The 17,872-nt window shown below is 56.6% G+C and overlaps 7 protein-coding genes across 7 annotated transcripts; 4 read left to right on the forward strand and 3 right to left on the reverse strand.

Annotated features, from left to right (window-relative positions):
* The first annotated feature begins 62 nt into the window (after positions 1-62).
* On the forward strand, positions 63-1,548 carry BJ171DRAFT_506832 (uncharacterized protein). Its single transcript, XM_053111159.1, has 2 exons — positions 63-690; positions 922-1,548. The coding sequence occupies exons 1-2, from the start codon at positions 253-255 to the stop codon at positions 1,300-1,302; spliced, it is 819 nt and encodes a 272-aa protein (XP_052966357.1). The 5' UTR covers positions 63-252; the 3' UTR covers positions 1,303-1,548.
* A 958-nt stretch (positions 1,549-2,506) lies between these two features.
* BJ171DRAFT_621330 (uncharacterized protein) lies at positions 2,507-4,765 on the forward strand (the record flags this gene model as incomplete). Its single annotated transcript, XM_053115433.1, has 2 exons — positions 2,507-3,457; positions 3,621-4,765. 2 exons carry the CDS (start codon positions 2,507-2,509, stop codon positions 4,362-4,364), a joined length of 1,695 nt encoding a protein of 564 aa, XP_052966358.1. The 3' UTR covers positions 4,365-4,765.
* A 743-nt stretch (positions 4,766-5,508) lies between these two features.
* On the forward strand, positions 5,509-7,581 carry BJ171DRAFT_582255 (uncharacterized protein; the record flags this gene model as incomplete). The annotated part of the gene is made up of 8 exons (XM_053114161.1): positions 5,509-5,608; positions 5,775-5,855; positions 6,018-6,123; positions 6,321-6,582; positions 6,708-6,820; positions 6,913-6,963; positions 7,225-7,354; positions 7,471-7,581. The coding sequence occupies 8 exons, from the start codon at positions 5,509-5,511 to the stop codon at positions 7,579-7,581; spliced, it is 954 nt and encodes a 317-aa protein (XP_052966359.1).
* A 369-nt stretch (positions 7,582-7,950) lies between these two features.
* Positions 7,951-11,060, reverse strand: BJ171DRAFT_506836 (uncharacterized protein). The gene has a single exon (XM_053111160.1). The coding sequence runs from the start codon at positions 11,009-11,011 to the stop codon at positions 8,087-8,089; it is 2,925 nt and encodes a 974-aa protein (XP_052966360.1). The 5' UTR covers positions 11,012-11,060; the 3' UTR covers positions 7,951-8,086.
* Positions 11,061-11,484: 424 nt separating this feature from the next.
* On the forward strand, positions 11,485-12,587 carry BJ171DRAFT_582257 (uncharacterized protein; the record flags this gene model as incomplete). The annotated part of the gene is made up of 3 exons (XM_053114162.1): positions 11,485-11,698; positions 11,806-12,023; positions 12,210-12,587. 3 exons carry the CDS (start codon positions 11,485-11,487, stop codon positions 12,585-12,587), a joined length of 810 nt encoding a protein of 269 aa, XP_052966361.1.
* A 448-nt stretch (positions 12,588-13,035) lies between these two features.
* On the reverse strand, positions 13,036-16,203 carry BJ171DRAFT_599446 (male sterility protein-domain-containing protein). The gene is made up of 5 exons (XM_053114936.1): positions 16,026-16,203; positions 15,628-15,956; positions 14,148-15,490; positions 13,787-13,979; positions 13,036-13,596 (listed from the first exon to the last, which is right to left on the reverse strand). Exons 1-5 carry the CDS (start codon positions 16,188-16,190, stop codon positions 13,248-13,250), a joined length of 2,379 nt encoding a protein of 792 aa, XP_052966362.1. The 5' UTR covers positions 16,191-16,203; the 3' UTR covers positions 13,036-13,247.
* Positions 16,099-17,845, reverse strand: BJ171DRAFT_122367 (uncharacterized protein). The gene is made up of 6 exons (XM_053105573.1): positions 17,364-17,845; positions 17,190-17,249; positions 16,920-17,092; positions 16,710-16,722; positions 16,498-16,576; positions 16,099-16,422 (listed from the first exon to the last, which is right to left on the reverse strand). Exons 1-6 carry the CDS (start codon positions 17,738-17,740, stop codon positions 16,240-16,242), a joined length of 885 nt encoding a protein of 294 aa, XP_052966363.1. The 5' UTR covers positions 17,741-17,845; the 3' UTR covers positions 16,099-16,239.
* Positions 17,846-17,872: the final 27 nt, after the last annotated feature.

Consider the following 17,872-nt stretch of genomic DNA (forward strand, 5'->3'; position numbering starts at 1 on the left):
CGGAAGAGTCACCAAGCATCATTATGTAAGCCTTGGAGCCGAACTGAACATGCCCTGGATCTGCATTTGCATCTGCCCCGCATCTGCATCTGCCCTGAATCTGCATCTTTCGGAGCCCCTTGGACTGAACCCCCCGCCCACACCATTGGAATACGACAGATCTCGACCGGCATTGGGACGACCCTCCGTTGCCTCTCCTCTGGCCACACTGTCCACCGCATCCGCACTGACCACTGCATCCGCACCTCGGCCATGACTGCCGACCAACAGCAGCAGCAGCAGCAGCACAGCTGGCAGCACATCACCGCTGCCGTCAAGCGGGATCTCGAGCCGTACGGCATTGATCTGATTGTCCCGTTCCCCGTCGAGCGCTACAACGAAGACGAGCACGCAGGCAAATATCCGCTGCCCGGCTCGACCAACCCGGCCAACACCTCGACCCTGGCCATCCTCATCGGCAACCACAAGCGCATGTGGGAGCCGTTCCTGGAATACCTCGAGGAAGACCCAGCCACGCACCTGGACAACAGCGCCCATCCGATCAACGACTTTGTACACGACCTGCTCCACAACCGCTTGAGCAAAGAGGACATTCCCGAGTTCAAGTACCGCTACCCGCACGACGAGGGCGAGCGCTTCACGCACTTTCAGCGGCTGGCCCACATTGCTGGCCTGGCGTATTTCAACAGGGTATGGCTCTGTCGCTGATGGCGTGGTGTGCTGATGTCGGGGCTGATGTCGGGATGTGCTGATGTCGGGATGTGCTGATGTCGGGATGTGCTGATCGGATGCGGACGATCCTCGATGCCCCAACAAAATCAACTGATCGATATGTCCGATGCTTGTACGTGCCCAACCCCTTCCATGCACTCATCCATGCACTCGTCCATGCACTCATCCATACTCATCCATGTATGCCAGACTTGCTATCTCTGCGTCTCGCCCATCTACGGGCCCTGGCTCGCTCTCCGGGCCGTCCTGGTGTTCCCTGGCATCCAGGGCCCTCCCCACCAGCCCGACTACGAGACCGTTCCGAACCCATATCCCGAGTTTGACGACACGCTGCTGCAAAAGACAAACGAGATGATGGAGCGGTACAAGGCCAACTACGAGGCCGGGTTCAAGCTCGACTGGCGCAAGCTCGTCGAGATCCGGACGCTCGTCGGCGGGTTCCTGAGCGCCGAAGATCAGAGCCTTCGCAAGTACACTGAGGAACAGCTGACGTACCACTACACCAAGAGCAAAGCTGTTCTCACCGAGGCCCTGGAGCGCCGTCGCCTGGAGCGCCTCGGATCTGCATAGGGGCGGATCTGTTCGAGAGATCTGCTGGTGGGATGCGATTCCTCGAGATCGATCCAGGGTGCTGAAAGAACAACGAGACGCATTGTTTTTCGGGGTCATGAATCAAGCGATAGCCTTGGATATCCGTCCTGTCTTGGAATACGGCTTGGTTGAAACGAAACGGGGCAGCGTCCCGATTGCCATCCTGCACAGCCCGTTGAGTGTGGTCTTGGACGCATCTGGTCAATCTCCTGCCGCGATCTGGATGGTCTGGATGGTCTGGATGGGATGCTGAGTGCGGTGGAGGCGGGTCCTGCTCGGCTGGAGCTTGCGTTTTCCTTTCCTTTTCCATGGCCTGGCTGCACGTTTCCGGCAATGTCCAGGCGATGCTGCGCTGAAACGCAACAGGGATTGGCCAAGCGATGCACATGTGCTCCGCCGCTCAGCCATGCGCAATGCAGCGCCGGGCTTGTCCACGCTTGTGCAATCCGCCATGATGAGTTTCGTTCGCTTGGTCGCTGCGATGCATTGCACACTTGCGAATTGATGCATCTATCGACTTGCCATGTGCATCATGCCCCTGCCGATTGTTTGCTCGCTCGCGCTGGACTGCATCGCGCTATTCCCGTCCTCGCCCGCCCCAACATCGTCTCCTCGGCGCCGAGAATGCAACAAAGTCGCCAAAGATAGAGTAGCACGGGGCTTTGCAAACAAAACGCTTGCCCAACAAAGGCTCCCGGGCCAACCGCCCCCTCCTTGGCCCGTGGTCCTTGGCCCTTGGTCCTGCCGCCCGTCCCTTGCCCAGGCTCTGCCCTGCATCGCTTCGTCCACCTGCATTCCATCGTCCACCTGCTTTCCATCTTCCACTCGCTTTCCATCTGCCTCAGGTCCGGCTCGCTTTCCATCTGCCCCAGGTCCGGCTCGCTCGCTTCTGCCCGTCTGCCCCCCCGCCTCGCTTGCCTTTGGGCTCCCGCTGTCGGCTCGCCATCCAGCTGTAAGTTGACTCACTTTGCTCTTTCGCCGATCGAGTCCGGCTCTGTCCCTGGAATGTCCTGACGTCCTGTGACTGTGCTTTTGCTTCTGTTGCTCTGCTTCTGCTATCCCGCTCACTGGACTCGGCTGTTCCTCATACTCGGTCCATCTGCTCATTGGACTCGGCTGCCACCGATCCAGAGCTCGCCGTTAGTCCGCCTCAAGCCACCATCCCAATCGCCGCTTCGTCAACATGAGCGCCGCTGTTTTGCATTCTCGTCCGGTTACCCCCCATCGAACCCCCACGCCTATGGGTCGCAAAGGCACACCGGCGCCGTCGGCCCCGCCTTGCGCCATCCTGCCGCTGCCCGGCTCAAACAATTCCTTCGTCAAGGGCATCCCCGGTCTCACCCCCATCACCGTCGAGGGCACCATCCTCATCCCGCCGTCCCAGACCCTCATCACCTCCGTCACCGTCTGCTTCCACGGAGTCACCCACATTGCCATCCAGAAGCGCAAGCTCAACAAAGACGTCTACATCTACGATAAGGACTCGATCGTTCACATCAACAAGGTCGCCGTCCTGGTCGACTCGCCCAGCAGCGACCAGCCCGTCGACAGCTCGTCCGTCGCCACCAGCAGCGTCATGCAGCCCATTCGCGCCCCGACAACCCCCGTCCGCATTCCCTTCAAGTTCTCCATCTCGGCCCGTCGCGCAGCCAAATTGCCGGCCTCGGCCAATGCCAACAAGGGCCCCGACAGCGTCGCTTCGACCGTCTACTACATCGAAGCCACCGTCGTCGAGGAGGAGATCTCGTCGACCCAGCAGCTTGCCGCCGCCTTCTTGACCACTGGCACCACTGCCAAGCCCAGCCACTCGACCTACCGCACCACACAGGTGCCCTTCCACTTTTACACCTACAACCCGCTCTATTATCCTCAACTGCTGCTGAGGGAATCCTCGGCCCACACCGAGTCGCTGAAGGACTGGTACTCTCTCGACATCGACAAGACTGTCCTGGCCTCGGGTGACACGATCCGCTTCAAGTTCCGGCTTTTCGAAGACATTGGCTTTGTGATTGTGCGGCTGGTCGAGTACCAGTCGCTGTTTCCTCGCAAAGTCGCGAGCGAAAAGTGTGCCTTCCACGGCACAACCATCTGCGACTGGGAAATGAACGGCCGAGATCTTCGCAGCGTCGAAGAGGTTGGTGTCGCAGAGCTGCGTCTCTTGCACCGAGTCCTCTGCTCGGCTCTTCGCTCTTGCGCCAAACACAAATCTGTCCCTCCCCTCTAATTCTGTGGATACAGAAAGCAAGCTCCTGCTAACATGGTCCTTGCTTCCTCTGTCGTCTGCCTTTGCACTGTAGTTCGAGTTTCAGCTGCCGTCCATCTCCAAGCCCAGGCTCGAGCCCACAAAGCTCGTCACCCACGTCGGCCCGCTCCCACGCCGCATCCCAAAGCAGAAACGCGACCGCGATTTGGATGGCCCGCTCTCTCCCAAGACCCCGACAGCGCCCATCCCGGTGGATGAATCGGACGAGGACGACGACGAGCGGCACAAGGATCTGGATCCTCTGGATGTGTCCGAGTATCTTGGCATCGCCCCTTCGACCAAGGTCTATCACTCCAAGGACATGGTGATGCACATTTCGCACGCCATCACCATCTTTGTCGACGACGGTACCGATCCCCAGCAGTCTGCGTACCGCTACCACACCATTCCCATTTCGATCACCTCGCCCTCGCGTGGACAGTGGGAGTCCATGCTTGACATGTACAAGGACGAAGCCATGGATGCCGTTGCCCGCCGCGAAGCGCACTCTGGTAGCGACACCAGCGGCGACGAGTGGTGGTACCCGCCCGAGACCAAGGACGAGCGGTTTGCCGAGGATGACACTGCGCAGGCCGCCATCACCCAGAGAAGCCGCCACGTCCGCAACATCAGTGTTGCGCTCTCGAGCATCTCGGCGACCGACCTGCCGCCGTACGAGTCTGACGTGCCGCCCTACGACGTCGCCACGATGGCAGCGCCTGTCGCCAAGACCACGGATGCCAAAGAACCCGAGGCCCAGAAGGGCAAGTTTGGCTTCCTCAAGTTCTGGGGCAAGTAATTTAGCTGCCTTGAAGCCAGGATGGTCAGCGATGGCATGCCTTGGTTTCTGTCCCGGGCCCTTCTTCCCCTCCCTCCCGTCGCCTTCCATCCATCCCATCGAGAAATCCCCGATTTTTACCCTGATGATCAAGGCGCTGCCATGCGCCGTGTACCGTGTGCCGTTTGAAGAATCGTTGGAGCAAGCTGGAACCAAAAATACGGAGTATCGGACCTCCTCCATCCACCATCACGAAAGGAGTCGCCATCCACACACACACACCATCAAGTCATAACGCAGAACAACCTGCTCGACATTGATCGGCAACGCACTTGGCATATCCATTCAAAACCCACCGAAACAGTCTCTGCCATGGTCGAGAGAGCTCGGCGCTATACCTCCGCACAACACACACTCCTTCGAACCTCATATTCTGCTCGCCGCTGCTCTCTCGCTCGCACTTTTACTCGCCTGCTCGAACCTGATTGGGCTCGGTCTGACTTTGCTCGACCACCAAGCTTTTTTCTTCCACCTTGAGTCATCTGTCCTTGGGGGGGGGGCGTAATCCAACAATCGTCCTCCTGCGTCTGTTCTCGAGTCATGTCCATGCTCTCTGTTTTTCTGGTCAATGGTTGGACACGTTTTTTCATCTCCCTCGCTTTTCCACTCAGTGTCATGATCGATACTCTTGTTGATCTTGGGAGCGGCAAATACACTATTGCATTCCAGTGTCCAATGCCATGCAAGAACCGCCGCCAAACAGAGACATTGGAATGAGGGGGGGAGGGAGGGAGGCTGTGGTGGCGAACAGCGGGTTTGCAATCGGTCGGACAGCCAGGAAGCGGTCTTGGGCACCAAACGGTTGTCTGGTTCTGGCTGCTGGCCGCTGACCGCTGGCCGCACCGATCCCGCTTTCGGGACAACAACCGCCTGCTCTGGCGCTCCCCACCGATCCGCATCGACCGCCCCCATTCAAAGCACCAGCGCATTGTGGTACCGTCACATTCTCCTCCTCCCATTCATTCTTATCATCATCCTCGGATAGGCCATTTTATCGCGGCCGATCATTGCTCTTGCCCCACGACACAAAGTCTGTCCCCCCCCCCTGCAGACCCAAGATCACACCCAGCACTTCCTCCTCCTCCTCCGTCGCATTCACAGCAAGATGCAGCCCAACTTTCGCAAGTTCTACTACAAGTCTCTGGGCGTCCAGACCATTCAAGCCAAGCTCTCGGTGGAAAACGTGTTCGGCGACAAGGTCCTGGGTAAGGGTGTTCAGATGCGGAACCGAGGGTCTATGTTGCGACGACCAATGGATTGAGCTTGCTGCGTTGCGATAGAAGTATGGAAGGGAGCAACTTGGGTATCGGTCATATATCTCCACACATCTATATTTCACTCATGTATCCACGTCTCTTCGTTGGCTGCCAGATACCGAGAATCTAAGGAAGCTTTGTCTGTGGGTTCGCATCCCGCATTCGGATCGGGTTTCTGTGTGGAAGGTATTGCTCGGTAAGAATATCACTCTCGGAACCTCCCTGGCCCCTCATCTCTTTCGGCTCATGCCTTGCCACTCACATCGCATTGTCTCGAATGAATGAACGAACGAACGAACGAACGAATGAATGAATGAATGAACGAACTGACTGACGAACGCTTCATAATGGCTGCAAGGTGTCCTGCCGCTCGCCAAGGAAGCTTGGAGCGACGTCAACGAGCAACGACAGTCCCAGTTTGAGGCCCTATGGACCGCCGAGCGACTCTTGTTTTCATCAACATCGTAAGTGGACAGGAAGGTGTGGTGTTTGGGGAATAGCCTTGGGACGAGGCCTGGCTGGACCGAGATCATCGTCATTGGCTCGCATCAGCTACAAGAGTCGTCCAGCGACAATACCGGTGGCTTTCCCCGACTCAGAAACCCGGCTTTCTCAACTTTTCGCACCGCTGGCCTTTGGCATCGGGTGGGAGGTCGCCCAGTGAATCGCTCCGACAGCCGGTGCTCGATCCAGATGCGCAAGCGACCAACCTCGATGCGGCCGCACACAAGATCCATCGCATGCTGCGGCTCTACATGGCAGCGCATAGCCGGTCGCTGAGTCCGTGGATGCAGATTCCGGCGCTCTCGGACCAGTTTGTGCATGTTGCCAGAGCCTTGCTCGAGATTTGCGATCTGAGTTGCATGGATGCGTTTTGGCTGCTCAAGGGCTTCTGGAAGGGCCTGGAAGGCGAGACCACAAAGGTAGATGAGACTTGCCCAATGCTGGAGAGAGTCCTCCCCCCCCCGTTCGACAAAATCCAAGCAATGTGCACACTGCCAATGTTCGCTGTGAAGGGAAGCTGATAGCCTGTCCCTCGCGGGTACAGGAGTCGATCGACAATCATGTCGCCGTGCTGAACTCGCTGCTCAAGACACATTGCGAGCCGCTCCATCTCCATCTCGAGATCATGGGCGGTGACTTTGCCGATATTTATGAATGGTACGACCCGGCGTCGCTATGGTTACTCTGCTAGCATCAGCGGCAGCCCGGCATGCGTCGGATCGATTAACGCCCCCACTATCCGCCTTCAGTTGGTTCGGCACCTTGTTTGCATGCATCATTCCATCGCAGCCTCTGGAGAGGTGAGTCGCTGGATTTGAGTGAGCTACCGGGAATGAGTGAGTGTGGCTGGATTCGAGTGCAGATACGAGTGCCAGGAAGAAGGCGCCTGGAACCATGTCGACAAACTGCACAAGCACCAACACTGAACGAGATCGCTTCGTTCCATCGGCACACCCATTCAAACGCAACGCCCACCTCCGGATACATCGACACGCCGATACATTTCATGTGTCTACTCGCTTTCGAATGTCCTTGGCATCCTCGTCGAGCCCTGCGCACAGTATCTGGGATATTGTGGTCGGCGGGGCATCCGCTGTGTTTCCGTACATTGCCCTCGAGCTCCTTCTCTCGGTCAAGACTCGACTGCTCTCTTGCCGAGACGCAGCCGAAATGGTCGCTATTGTCAAAGATGTGAGTGCCCGCTGCGTTGTGAGCGCGACTGAATCGCCGTGAATATGCTGAGGAGGCAGTACTTGATTTGGTTTGTTTGCTTGACAAACAACAACTCCATCCCTCTCTCCGTACAGATCGAGAATGTCGCCGATATGGACAGCGTCGTCAATACGGCCATCGGCCACTGGGAGAAGCCCATTCTCGCCACAATGTCCAAAGACAACCGTCGAATTATAGGGTATTGAGCGGCGTCGGCCCTCAATCCTTGGCCCATCATCTGTCCAAATTGCGCTTTGGTATCATTTGCTTCCACCACCCGGAATGCCGACACCCATGTATCTATGTTCACAATCAATCATACTCTTTGCCCTTTCCTTCGACACTTGCATCACACAGCGAATCAGATAATATACGCATCGTCATTGAACAGAGGCGGTCACAGACGAGGGCCTCTGATTCTTCGAGCGCAGTGCAGGGAATTCACTCTTACCGAAGCTTGACAACAATGATCGAGAGCAGCAATGGCGGTGTGATGACGCAGCGAGAAAAATAGTCAACAAGGCTCCATGGTATCCGCTGCCTATCGCTCTCGGCTCTCTCCCTTTACCGCTATATTCAGACACCATAGCTACCATTGTAGTGTTTATAGGGTGTAATTTCGCTGGTTGACATCGTTCGGAAGCAAGCGAATCGATTCCGAGACCACAGAGTCGAAATAGCAACGAGGCTATCTTGCTGCACCCAAATCATTCAGAACATGTGGACCTTTCGGCCATCTCTTTGGAAAATGGCCCCCAGTTCCTTGAACACGGGCATTTTCGTGTGGTTTTTCGGCTGCCGGACTCGGCTGAGCTTCGGCATATCGGGAAGCCCGCCAGTCGAAGCTAGATTTTGTACTTCCTTGAGGCTCAAGGTCGTGACCGAGTCCAGACTCGGAGGTAACATCGAAAAGTTGCTAAAGGTCGAATGGAGCTCGAGATACGAGACCTGCGACAGATGCGGACACTCACGCAGGGATTTGAGCCTCGACAGGCGATACGGCGGCGACACGAAGCGCAAGTCCTGGAGGGCCGGTAGAGACTGCGGAAGGCCTTGCAAGTCCTCCAGCGCTGTGGAGAGCACGAGAGCTTTGAGGCTGGGTGCGGCTGGGAACCCGACAAGCGATTTGAGCCGCACGCAGCCCCCCAGATCGAGTTCGGTTACGTGAGTCAACTCCATGGGCAGCCCCTGCAGACTCAAAAGCGAGCGCGGAAGTATAATGTGACTCAGCTGCGGTGTCTGTGGCAAGCCGTCCAGCAAGGTGATGTTGTTGCAGTCCCTCATATCAAGTCGTTCCAGCGATTCCAGCTGGACAGCTGCCATGTCTAGGCGCTCGAGACAGGGCGGGAAGGATAGCAGACGGATCCTGGGCATGTTCGGAAGACCTCTGAGGGACGTCAATTTGAAGCAAGACTGGAGACTCAGGTTATTGACCGAATCGAGCACGGGGGGCAGTCCTTCGATAGATTTGAGGGTGCTTGGCAGATAAAGGCTCTCGAGCTTGGGCATCGTGGGAAACCCCTTGAACGATTCGAGCTTTGCACAGCCAGCCAGATCGAGCTGGTTGAGCGAAGGAAAAGTCGAGGGCAGCCCTTCGAGGTTCTTGATGGGGGCGACGAGCGAGAGATAGCAAAGCAACGGAGCGGCCGCCATCCCCTTGAGAGACCAAAGACCCGGCGCCTCTATCGTCAGCGACTTGATCAAGTCGAGTCGATTTGGCATGAATTCGAGGGTACCGATTGATGCCGAAAGCGTGAGAGTGCTCATTCTTTCCAGCTGCACAAGTCCATTTGCCGATCGCAGTCGCGAGCAGGCCGATAGATCGAACTGCCTGGCCAAGCAGATGCATTTGGGCACTCGGTCCAGCGACTCGATTGATGCGGGAAGAACGAGAGATTCCAGCTGGAGCTTGTCTGCGCTGTACGGCGGTCCTGAGTCCTCATGTTGGCCTGCAGATTGGTCTGCACCTTTGTCCTGCCCCCTATCTTCGTCGGCGGGCAGACTCGGCGGCTGGCAGAATTCGTCCAAGCTCGACATCGACCCAGCGATCGTTAGCGAATCGAGCTTTGGCGCCAATGAAAGCGTGTCGGAGAGACCTTCAGGTCTATCCACAGTGATGTAGTTATATGCAGGCTTTCCGAGCAAGCCACAAAGTGCATCGGACCCGCTGAGCGGTAGTGTCATCCACAGCTCGCGCAAGGATGAGGCTGCAGAGCGGGAATGCTGGCCCTGGTCAGCGAGACGATTGCGTTCGCGAGATTCCTTGACGCAGTGGATCCAGTCCCAGATATCGCTGAGACGCTGGTTGGACTTTGGCAGCTTCAGTCTTATCAAACGTGGAAGCGGCGGAAGACCCTTGAGCGACTTGAGCCGGCACGAGTCCAGCATGTCCAGAGTTCGAAGCTCCTTGAGCTCGGCTGGCATGCCGTCGAGTGATTCGATTGATCGAGGAAGTCTGAAAGATTCTAGACTCGGCAATAATGGCAGCCCGACGAGGGAGGTGAGCTGCGTGCACTCACCAAGGTCGAGCACACTGAGCGCCTCGAGATCGTGAGGAAGGATCTCGAACGTGCTGATGCTTGCTGGGAGCCTGAGCGTCGTCAGTCCAGACAACGGCGACAGCCCCTCGAGGGATGTGAGATGCGCACACGCAGAAAGATCGAGGATATCGAGTTGCTCAAGCTCCTCTAGGGGATAGCTGAGGCTGGTGAGTGAATCGGGAAGCGTCAGTCTCGTCAGGTTTGGGATCAGAGGCATGCCCTCCAGGCTCTGGATTGGATTGCCACATGCAGTCCTGACAATCGCAAGGTGGTGGATCGCGAGCAGCTCCGGCCAACCCGACAGCGATGCAAACGAGCAATCGATAAGGGTCAGGTCGCCTGTTTCATCCGAGAGTAACAGGGCATATTCGTGCGGCAGGAGCCCAGCCGCCTGGGCTTTAGTGTGAAATGGATGATAGTCGAAGCGAATGATCCGATAAGTTTCGCCAAAGATGGATTCGTTGGTGCATTCTCCGCACGTTGTCTCTCGCATGATATTCGATGCATCGATGAGGCGGAACTTTTGTGCGGGATCGAGGTCTTGAAGTTTCGATGGATCGATGTACGCCGTGCAGTGACAGTGATGCACCACGCTCTCTTGCATGGCTTGGTACAAGAAGGCCGAGAGTCTTGACTTCAACGCAGGCGACCTGGCAAGGGCCCACCAAAGCTGAAGCTCCCTCTGGTACGCCTCAAGGCTTCGGGGGAGGTCATTCTTGCGGCTGAGGAAAGAACACACTCCCTCGAGGACGGCTCTTGGGTCAATGCTCGGAACACTATCGAAGATCGACTTTGTGAGCCCCAGATGACTGTAGAGCTTGTCGATCCACTGGTTGTTGCCAACGAAGGACAGGATTCCGGCATAACGTTTGGCGAGGCAAGGGAGGCGGCTGAGGGCCGGCAGGCTGACAACCTGGACAAAGGCCTCGTTGCAGATCAGGATGGTCAGGAGATCGTGGCTGTCGAGAGAACACTGGGTCTCGGCGTGCTTAAGCTGCGACTGCATTCGATGAAGCAGATCTGCAGGTGCGGAGTCGATCCTCGCAGATTTGACCGGAGAGGAGCGGTTGGCGGAGCGCAGCCTCTTTGGTCCCATCAGGAGGGGTGGGTAACGGCAGCAGGGTGGGGAGGAGAGGCAAAGGAGGGCAAGGCCAGGCAAAAGAGCAGAGGAGCAAAGCAGGCGAGGAACATTCGTGGTGGGTCGTGCGGTGTGGCGGCAGGGATCCAGGGTAATCTTGTAGCTCGGATGCCGATCAAAGTCTTCGATTCATACAAGCCACACGAGCCATCTGGACAGCCTCGTCGAGCGGTCTCTCGCCAGCCGAGCCTTTCGATATCATTTTCCTGGTCAGTAGGATGAGGTGCAGGCTCGACGTTGACCGGGGTCGTCATTGTGGAAACCACTCACTTTCTTTGGCGATGTAATCAGGAGGCAACATTGTGGCTGAATCGCCCGATCAGCGACGCCATCCATGTTGGTGCCGATGTTGCTCCAACCGTCGCTGGTGGACAGTCCACGAGCATTCAGGTGCCCTCCACCCTGGTGCCTGGTCGGTACATGATGCAACTATGCTTGCCATTGACAACCCAGAAGCTTTGCTACGGCGGTGCCATTGCGCTGACCATCCAAGCCGGATCAACGCCCCCAACCACCACCACTACCACTACCACGACAACCACTACCACCACTACCACTACCATCACTACCACCACCGCCACCACTTCCTCCTCCTCCACTCTCTCCTCCTCTTCCACCTCATCAGACGTAGCTTCAGTGCCACAGGTATGCAATGACGCACCCACAACTGACAAATGGAGGGTTATCTCACCGACACAAATTCACAACACTCCTTGACACCTCACATCGCTTTACGATCCAGCTCCCCACAGCAAAGGCACCTCCTCCAGGCATCCTCACAATGAGCTTTGGAAATGGCTCTCCCATCCAGACTCAAGATCCAGTCCGACCGCAGCCCATCCCTGCTGCTGGCTCTCCAGCCGGCGGCGCTGACTCGAATACTGCAGGCCCCGATAAAGGCTCCAACTCGAGCACCATCATTATCACGGCATCGATCGTCGGAGGCTCCATCGTGTTGACCGGTGTCCTGGTGGCGTGCATACAAAACCGACGGAAGGCTGCCAAGCACCCAGCTGCCAGCCACCATCATGATCTCAGTAACATCGATCCGAATGCTGGGGCTCCCCGAGATCAGCCAGTTGCACTTCAGGATCATGAAAAACAAGGTGGAACGTATAGGCATCTTGATGCTCCTCCTCGATCGTCACTACTCCAGGCCACCTCAACATCCACCAGTCCCTCCCAGTCCCAGCCCCTTCACCATGAAGTACCCACCAAAGTGAGGCTGGCAGATTTGCCGCCGCCCTATTCGATTGCCTCCTCGTCCACAGGCACCACGACCACATCGGACCGCTCGCTGTCGCCTTCTGCTGTCCAGGGCTATGTGGTCGTTCCGGTCGCGGGTGCTGCACATCCAAGACTCGATTTTCGAGAGGTGACGACGACCCGCCCGGCAGTCGAGCCAGAGGAAATTAGCATCACACTCAACCAGCGAGTCGTGGTCCTCCAGGAGTTGCCCGATGGCTGGGCTCTGGTCGAGAGCGACAAAGGCGAGCGAGGCTATGTCCCACTCGACCATCTGAAGAAGATTTGAATACGAGTGGATCCAGACCAAAGTGGATGCAGGCATACGCATATCATCTCAGCGGTCGGGTGTAATGGTGTTGCCACAAATACTATGGGGCAATCGTACCCCTGTTGTCTGGATTGCGAATACATTCACGCCGACAAGTGCGTCGCTATATATTGATTCGCACATGCAGAGGCAATCGCTCGAGATCTTGAAACAATGGATTGGCTGCCAGTTTATCATCTGCGGTGTGTGAACATGGCCATAGTTCGACCACATTATGGCATTTGCTTGGCGGTGCATCGAGACCGGCCGGATGGCTATTCCAATGGGGCCTCGGAAGAACCAGATGACGGAGCCAAAGCAACATGGCCAAGAAGGAAAGACGAAAGCAAATCGAAATCGTCACGACAAAGGACAAGTTGCTGGATCTGATATCTCGGATGTTGTCCGCTGGCGGTAGTGAGAACCCGATGCGACGCAGGAAGGACTGGATGCCGACAGTGCAATCCACCACCATCTTCATCACCATCCACCACACACCACACACCACACACCACACACCACACACATCTCAATGTTGGATCAATCGTGTTCAGTGTCTGGCAGTCAACAAGACTCGGCCGCAGAACGGAAGGGCAGCGAGACGACACTGATCGATCGGTCTGCCCAGCCAGCACAACATCAGTGGCGGCCGGTGCGGGTGAAGGGACGGACATCGGGATACTCCTCGTCCTTGAGCTCGGTCTCCGCCGCCGTGGGCTGGTCGAGATAGGACACCCGATCCAAGTGGAAGAGACTCTTCCTGACGACCAACTCGGGCGAGGGACACGGCGTCGGGTAGATCGAGCGAGTGTTGGTGTTGTCGACCCTGAAGGACAGGTCCATCAGCATCCGCATGAACGCAAGCAGGGCGTGGTTATCGGGCGATGGGTTGCGCCAGATGATGGTCCTGAACTTTTCGCGAGTGTCCTGCAGGACGGTCCAGCCAACGGAATCGGCGATCTCGAAGACACGCTTCTCGGTGATGACACTGCGAGTGAGTGAGTGAGTGAGTGAGTGAGTGAGTGAGTGAGTGAGTGAGTGAGGGGTGATTGCGATGGCCAACGATGTCCGCCATCAAACATGTCCATCTGCGACCCGCTCAATGCCAAGCACAGCATCGACTGACACCCACACCCACACTCACACTCACCCTCCACTCCACTCCACACAATCCTCACCTGTGCTCCGAGTCGCTGATGTGGAACACAAACTTGGACAGCGCCTCCTCCGAGCTGACAATCTCGGCAATCACCTTGGCAACATGGTCGACTGGATCCATGGTCCAAGTGACGGGACTGGCGTTTGCCGGGCAAATGCCGAGCTTGATGCATCCCTCGACGTATCGCCAGATATAGTCGTCTGTGTTGCACACTGGAGGATGGAGTGAACAGGGTGAGAAACAGTGTCGGTCGATGGATGGGTGTCGCTTGACAAACAAGATCATCAACCCATGGCCAAGTCGAGGGAACGAAGGAGGGAATCCCCACCACCACATCACCTCCTCACCACATCACACATCACCACACCACCACGGCTCACCTCCGTATCCGCTGTCGCCAGCAATGATTGCTGGCCGAATGATGGTTGCAGGCACGCCCCTCGATCGTGCCTTGTTGATCAGCTGCTCAGAGACCCACTTGGTCTGCGAGTAGCCGCCCGACAGGTTCCAGTTGGAGTACATTTTCTCCTCGAGCGGCTTGTCGGAGCCCTTGGCCATGGCAATCGTCCCGATGGTCGAGATGTAGTGCACCACCTTGAGATGGTGCGTCGTGGCCAGCTGCAGCACCGTCACCGTGCTGAGGACGTTTGTTGCCTTGAGCTCGTTGTAGTTGTAGAGCCAGTGCACCTCGGCGGCGTTGTGCACAATCATGTCGGTCTCTTCGCAAATCTCCTTCCATCGCTCGTCCGAGAGTGCCCATCGCTCCTTGGAAACGTCGCCGCGCAGACCAACCCACCGGTCTCGCACGTCATACCACGGATCGTTCTTGTTCCGCGATGCAATCACCAGCCTCGAGGCGTTGGAGTAGGTGCGGAGGAAGGCCAGTTTCTCGGTCTCGGTTCGTGCCAGACAGTAGATCTTGGCTCGAGGGAACTTGTGTGCCAGCTCAAAGATCAGGAATGCTCCGAGGAAGCTGGTTGCACCCGTCAGGACGATGCCGCGGACTTCCTTGGGATAGACAAACGGAGGGAAACCCTCGGCCGTCACACTCGCATCGTCGAGCTTGGCAGCCTCGGCAGCCAGATCGATTGTCGGCGGAATCACCAGCTTGTCGTCGAGAATGTCGACGACCAGCTGGGCGACATCCTTGGGACTCATGCTGTTCGACAGCAGGATCATTGGCGAGATCTCGACACCGTACTCCTCCCTGAGGGCGAGGGCCAGGCGGCCGATGCTCAGCGAGTCAAAGCCGACGCCGCCAATGTAAAAGTTGCGGCCGTAGAGACCAGGGTTGTCCAGGATCTGGCTGCTGAACTCGGAGATCTTGAAGGCAATCTTGGTCAAGAACGTTCTGGTGACCATGAGAGCCGGGTAATCGACCGCCTGGCCGTACTGCTCGACGTTCTCGGCGATGCGCTTGAGCTTCTTGAGATCGACCTTGCCCGAGTCGTTGAAGGGGAACTCGTGGAGCCTGAGGCAGTTGTGGATGGGGACCTTGGAGACGTTCAGCAGCAAGAACATGTCCTCGACGACTCGGATGATATCGGCCGAGGTCAGGTTGGGGTTGTATCCTTCCTGAAGGATGTAGAGCAAGATGATCTTCCTCTCGGAGGTGTGGATGAAGTAGCAGTCGGCGATGACCTGGGACAGGTGCTTGTGGACAAGCTCCTTGAGGCCGTTGAGGTCGACATAGACACCGTTGACTTTGATCTTCTGGTCGAATCTGGAGGGTGAGGTGTGAGGTGTGAGGTGTGAGGTGTGAGAATGAAAGTGATCAGTATCCAGCGAGCAAATGGATCGGAACCAAGAGTGTGGATGGCAGTTCTCATGGATCAAGCACACAATAGTCTCCAGACTCACCTTCCAACAACACTGAACTCCTTGTCGCTGACCATCTCGACCCAGTCCATGGTGCAGACTCGGGGCGAGCCATCCACGAGGAAGCCGAAAGTCGACAGCTTGTCGTTGGGATCAGCGTTGACAAAGTTCGGATGGTCCTTGGCAGGATGTTCGGGATCGACGGCAAAAACCAGGATTCCGCTGTTGGAGTACCGTGGATCGATGATCTCGCCTTTCTCGTCAAAGAGAAGGCAGCGCACGCCAGGTTTGGCCAGCTTGTAGACCAGCTTCTCTGGGATGGGGCTGTCGGCTGGAATCCGAAGAAATGAAAATGCTCCTACGACTCCTGCCTGGTGGAGTAAGTGCGTCAAGTCATTGCCAGCTCATTGATGATGCAAACCTAGTGACGTGGACTGTACCTCACTCGAGCCATATATCGACTGAATCTCGGCATTTGGGAATCTCTCCCTCGTCATGTGGATGACACTCATTGGTACGAGTTCTGCGCCAATCAATATTTTCTTTGTTTTCGTCAATTTGACATTCGGGTTCCGGGAAACCGCGGTGCTGATGATCAACTTCATGAACGAGGGAGTCTGAGGGAGGATGAGTGACATCAGCATGTGAACAAAATTACTCCCGAATATTTAGTTGTCCACGACCTACTATTAATACAAAGGCAACACCGTCATCCAAGATTTGAGCAACATTCCTTGCTTTCTCGACAATATTGTATGTGGGCTCTGGAAGCCACACGGATCCTTGAAGATTGAGTGCACTGAACACGAGTGTCAATGTTGCCGCAAATGACGGGGCCTACGAATAGTCCATTGTCAGAATATCCATCACTAAATGCTCGTCGATGTGTTTCATCGCGACCTCCATTCTTACCTGCAGGAGCCCGACACTACACTTGCTGATCCCGATGGATGTTCGAATAGTGATAGCTCCAGTGTGTGGGAACTGGAACCTGCAACAATCAACATCAAACACAAAAGGATTCAGTCAACGAGTGGTGATGTGATCACTTTGGGAATGTGAACAAGCATCAGGTGCGACACAGAAACAGAATTCACAGCATCAGAAGCCACAGGAGAACTCACGACTTGGGGATGCCTGTGGGAGTGACGAGGAGCCAGGATGCAGGACGAAGGAGTCGGGTTGTGGGTTGGATATGCATCGTCAGCGTATCACCTTCCACATTCACCGCATTCACCACACTCACCACATCCACCACACTTACCATCTTACTCTATCCACCACTGCACCATCTGCTTTGCTGCTGGACCATCACGCTCAACCACCCCACATACCCGTTGTTCCAGAGGTGCAGGCGATCGCTACTAACTCATCAAGGGGTTCACAGACTTCGAGAGACGGGGGTGGGACGTTGTCCAGCACTGGGAACGTGGTGGCATTGACCAGCGTCACTCCAATGGTGCGGCCAGGCTTGGTGTGGTGGTAGAGGATGTACTTGATGGAGTATCTGTTTCGATTGGAGTCAAGGTCGAGTCAGGTTGGGCACAGAGGTCTCCGGGATGTCAATCTCCTGAGACACACGTGAGACCAGCACAAGGACAAACCTCTCGCACAGAGCCTTGCGGGCAGCAGCAGGCAGATTGAGAGCGAGGTTGAGTGTTTTCCTGGATGGCAACAAGGGACAGATGAGACTCGATCCTGGTCATGGCAGGGACAATTCCCAGTCATGTCATGCACAGACAGACCAGACCAGACCAGACCAGACCAGAGATACTCACTTGCCCAGCATCCACACAGCAAATGAGAAGATCACCCAGCTGGCTTCGGCCTCGCAGAAGGTGCCGATGACCTCGTGGTCGTCGTCGTTCCAGCCAGGGAGAGCCTTGAGAGCCTGGGCGACCGAGTACGCCTGCTTCCACACACGGAGATAGCTGAGTCGCTCCGAGGCGCCGCTCTCATATGTGTTGATCAGGAGGGCATCGGGCTCGTCGCGGGCAATGTTGACGAGGCACTCGACAGGATGGAGCCAGGGACCCAAGGGATCGGGCGGAGAAGGGAATGTTGGTTGTTGGGAGACAGGGGTCTGCGAGGAGACATCTCGGTCGTCGACCGGGTCTGCGGACCCTCCAAAACAACAGGAGATGGCCCTGAGCATGCCGGGGTTGGGATGGAAGCGACAAAGGTGCCGATGCCAAAGCCAGATGGGGGCAGGGGAGCGAGGAGGGAGCCGAAAGGGCGAAACGAGACAACGATGACGAGGGGAAAGGGCGAGGGGAGCGCCTTTTGT

Source organism: Polychytrium aggregatum (assembly GCF_025602895.1).
Source record: "Polychytrium aggregatum strain JEL109 chromosome Unknown BJ171scaffold_20, whole genome shotgun sequence".
NCBI lineage: Eukaryota > Fungi > Chytridiomycota > Chytridiomycetes > Polychytriales > Polychytrium > Polychytrium aggregatum.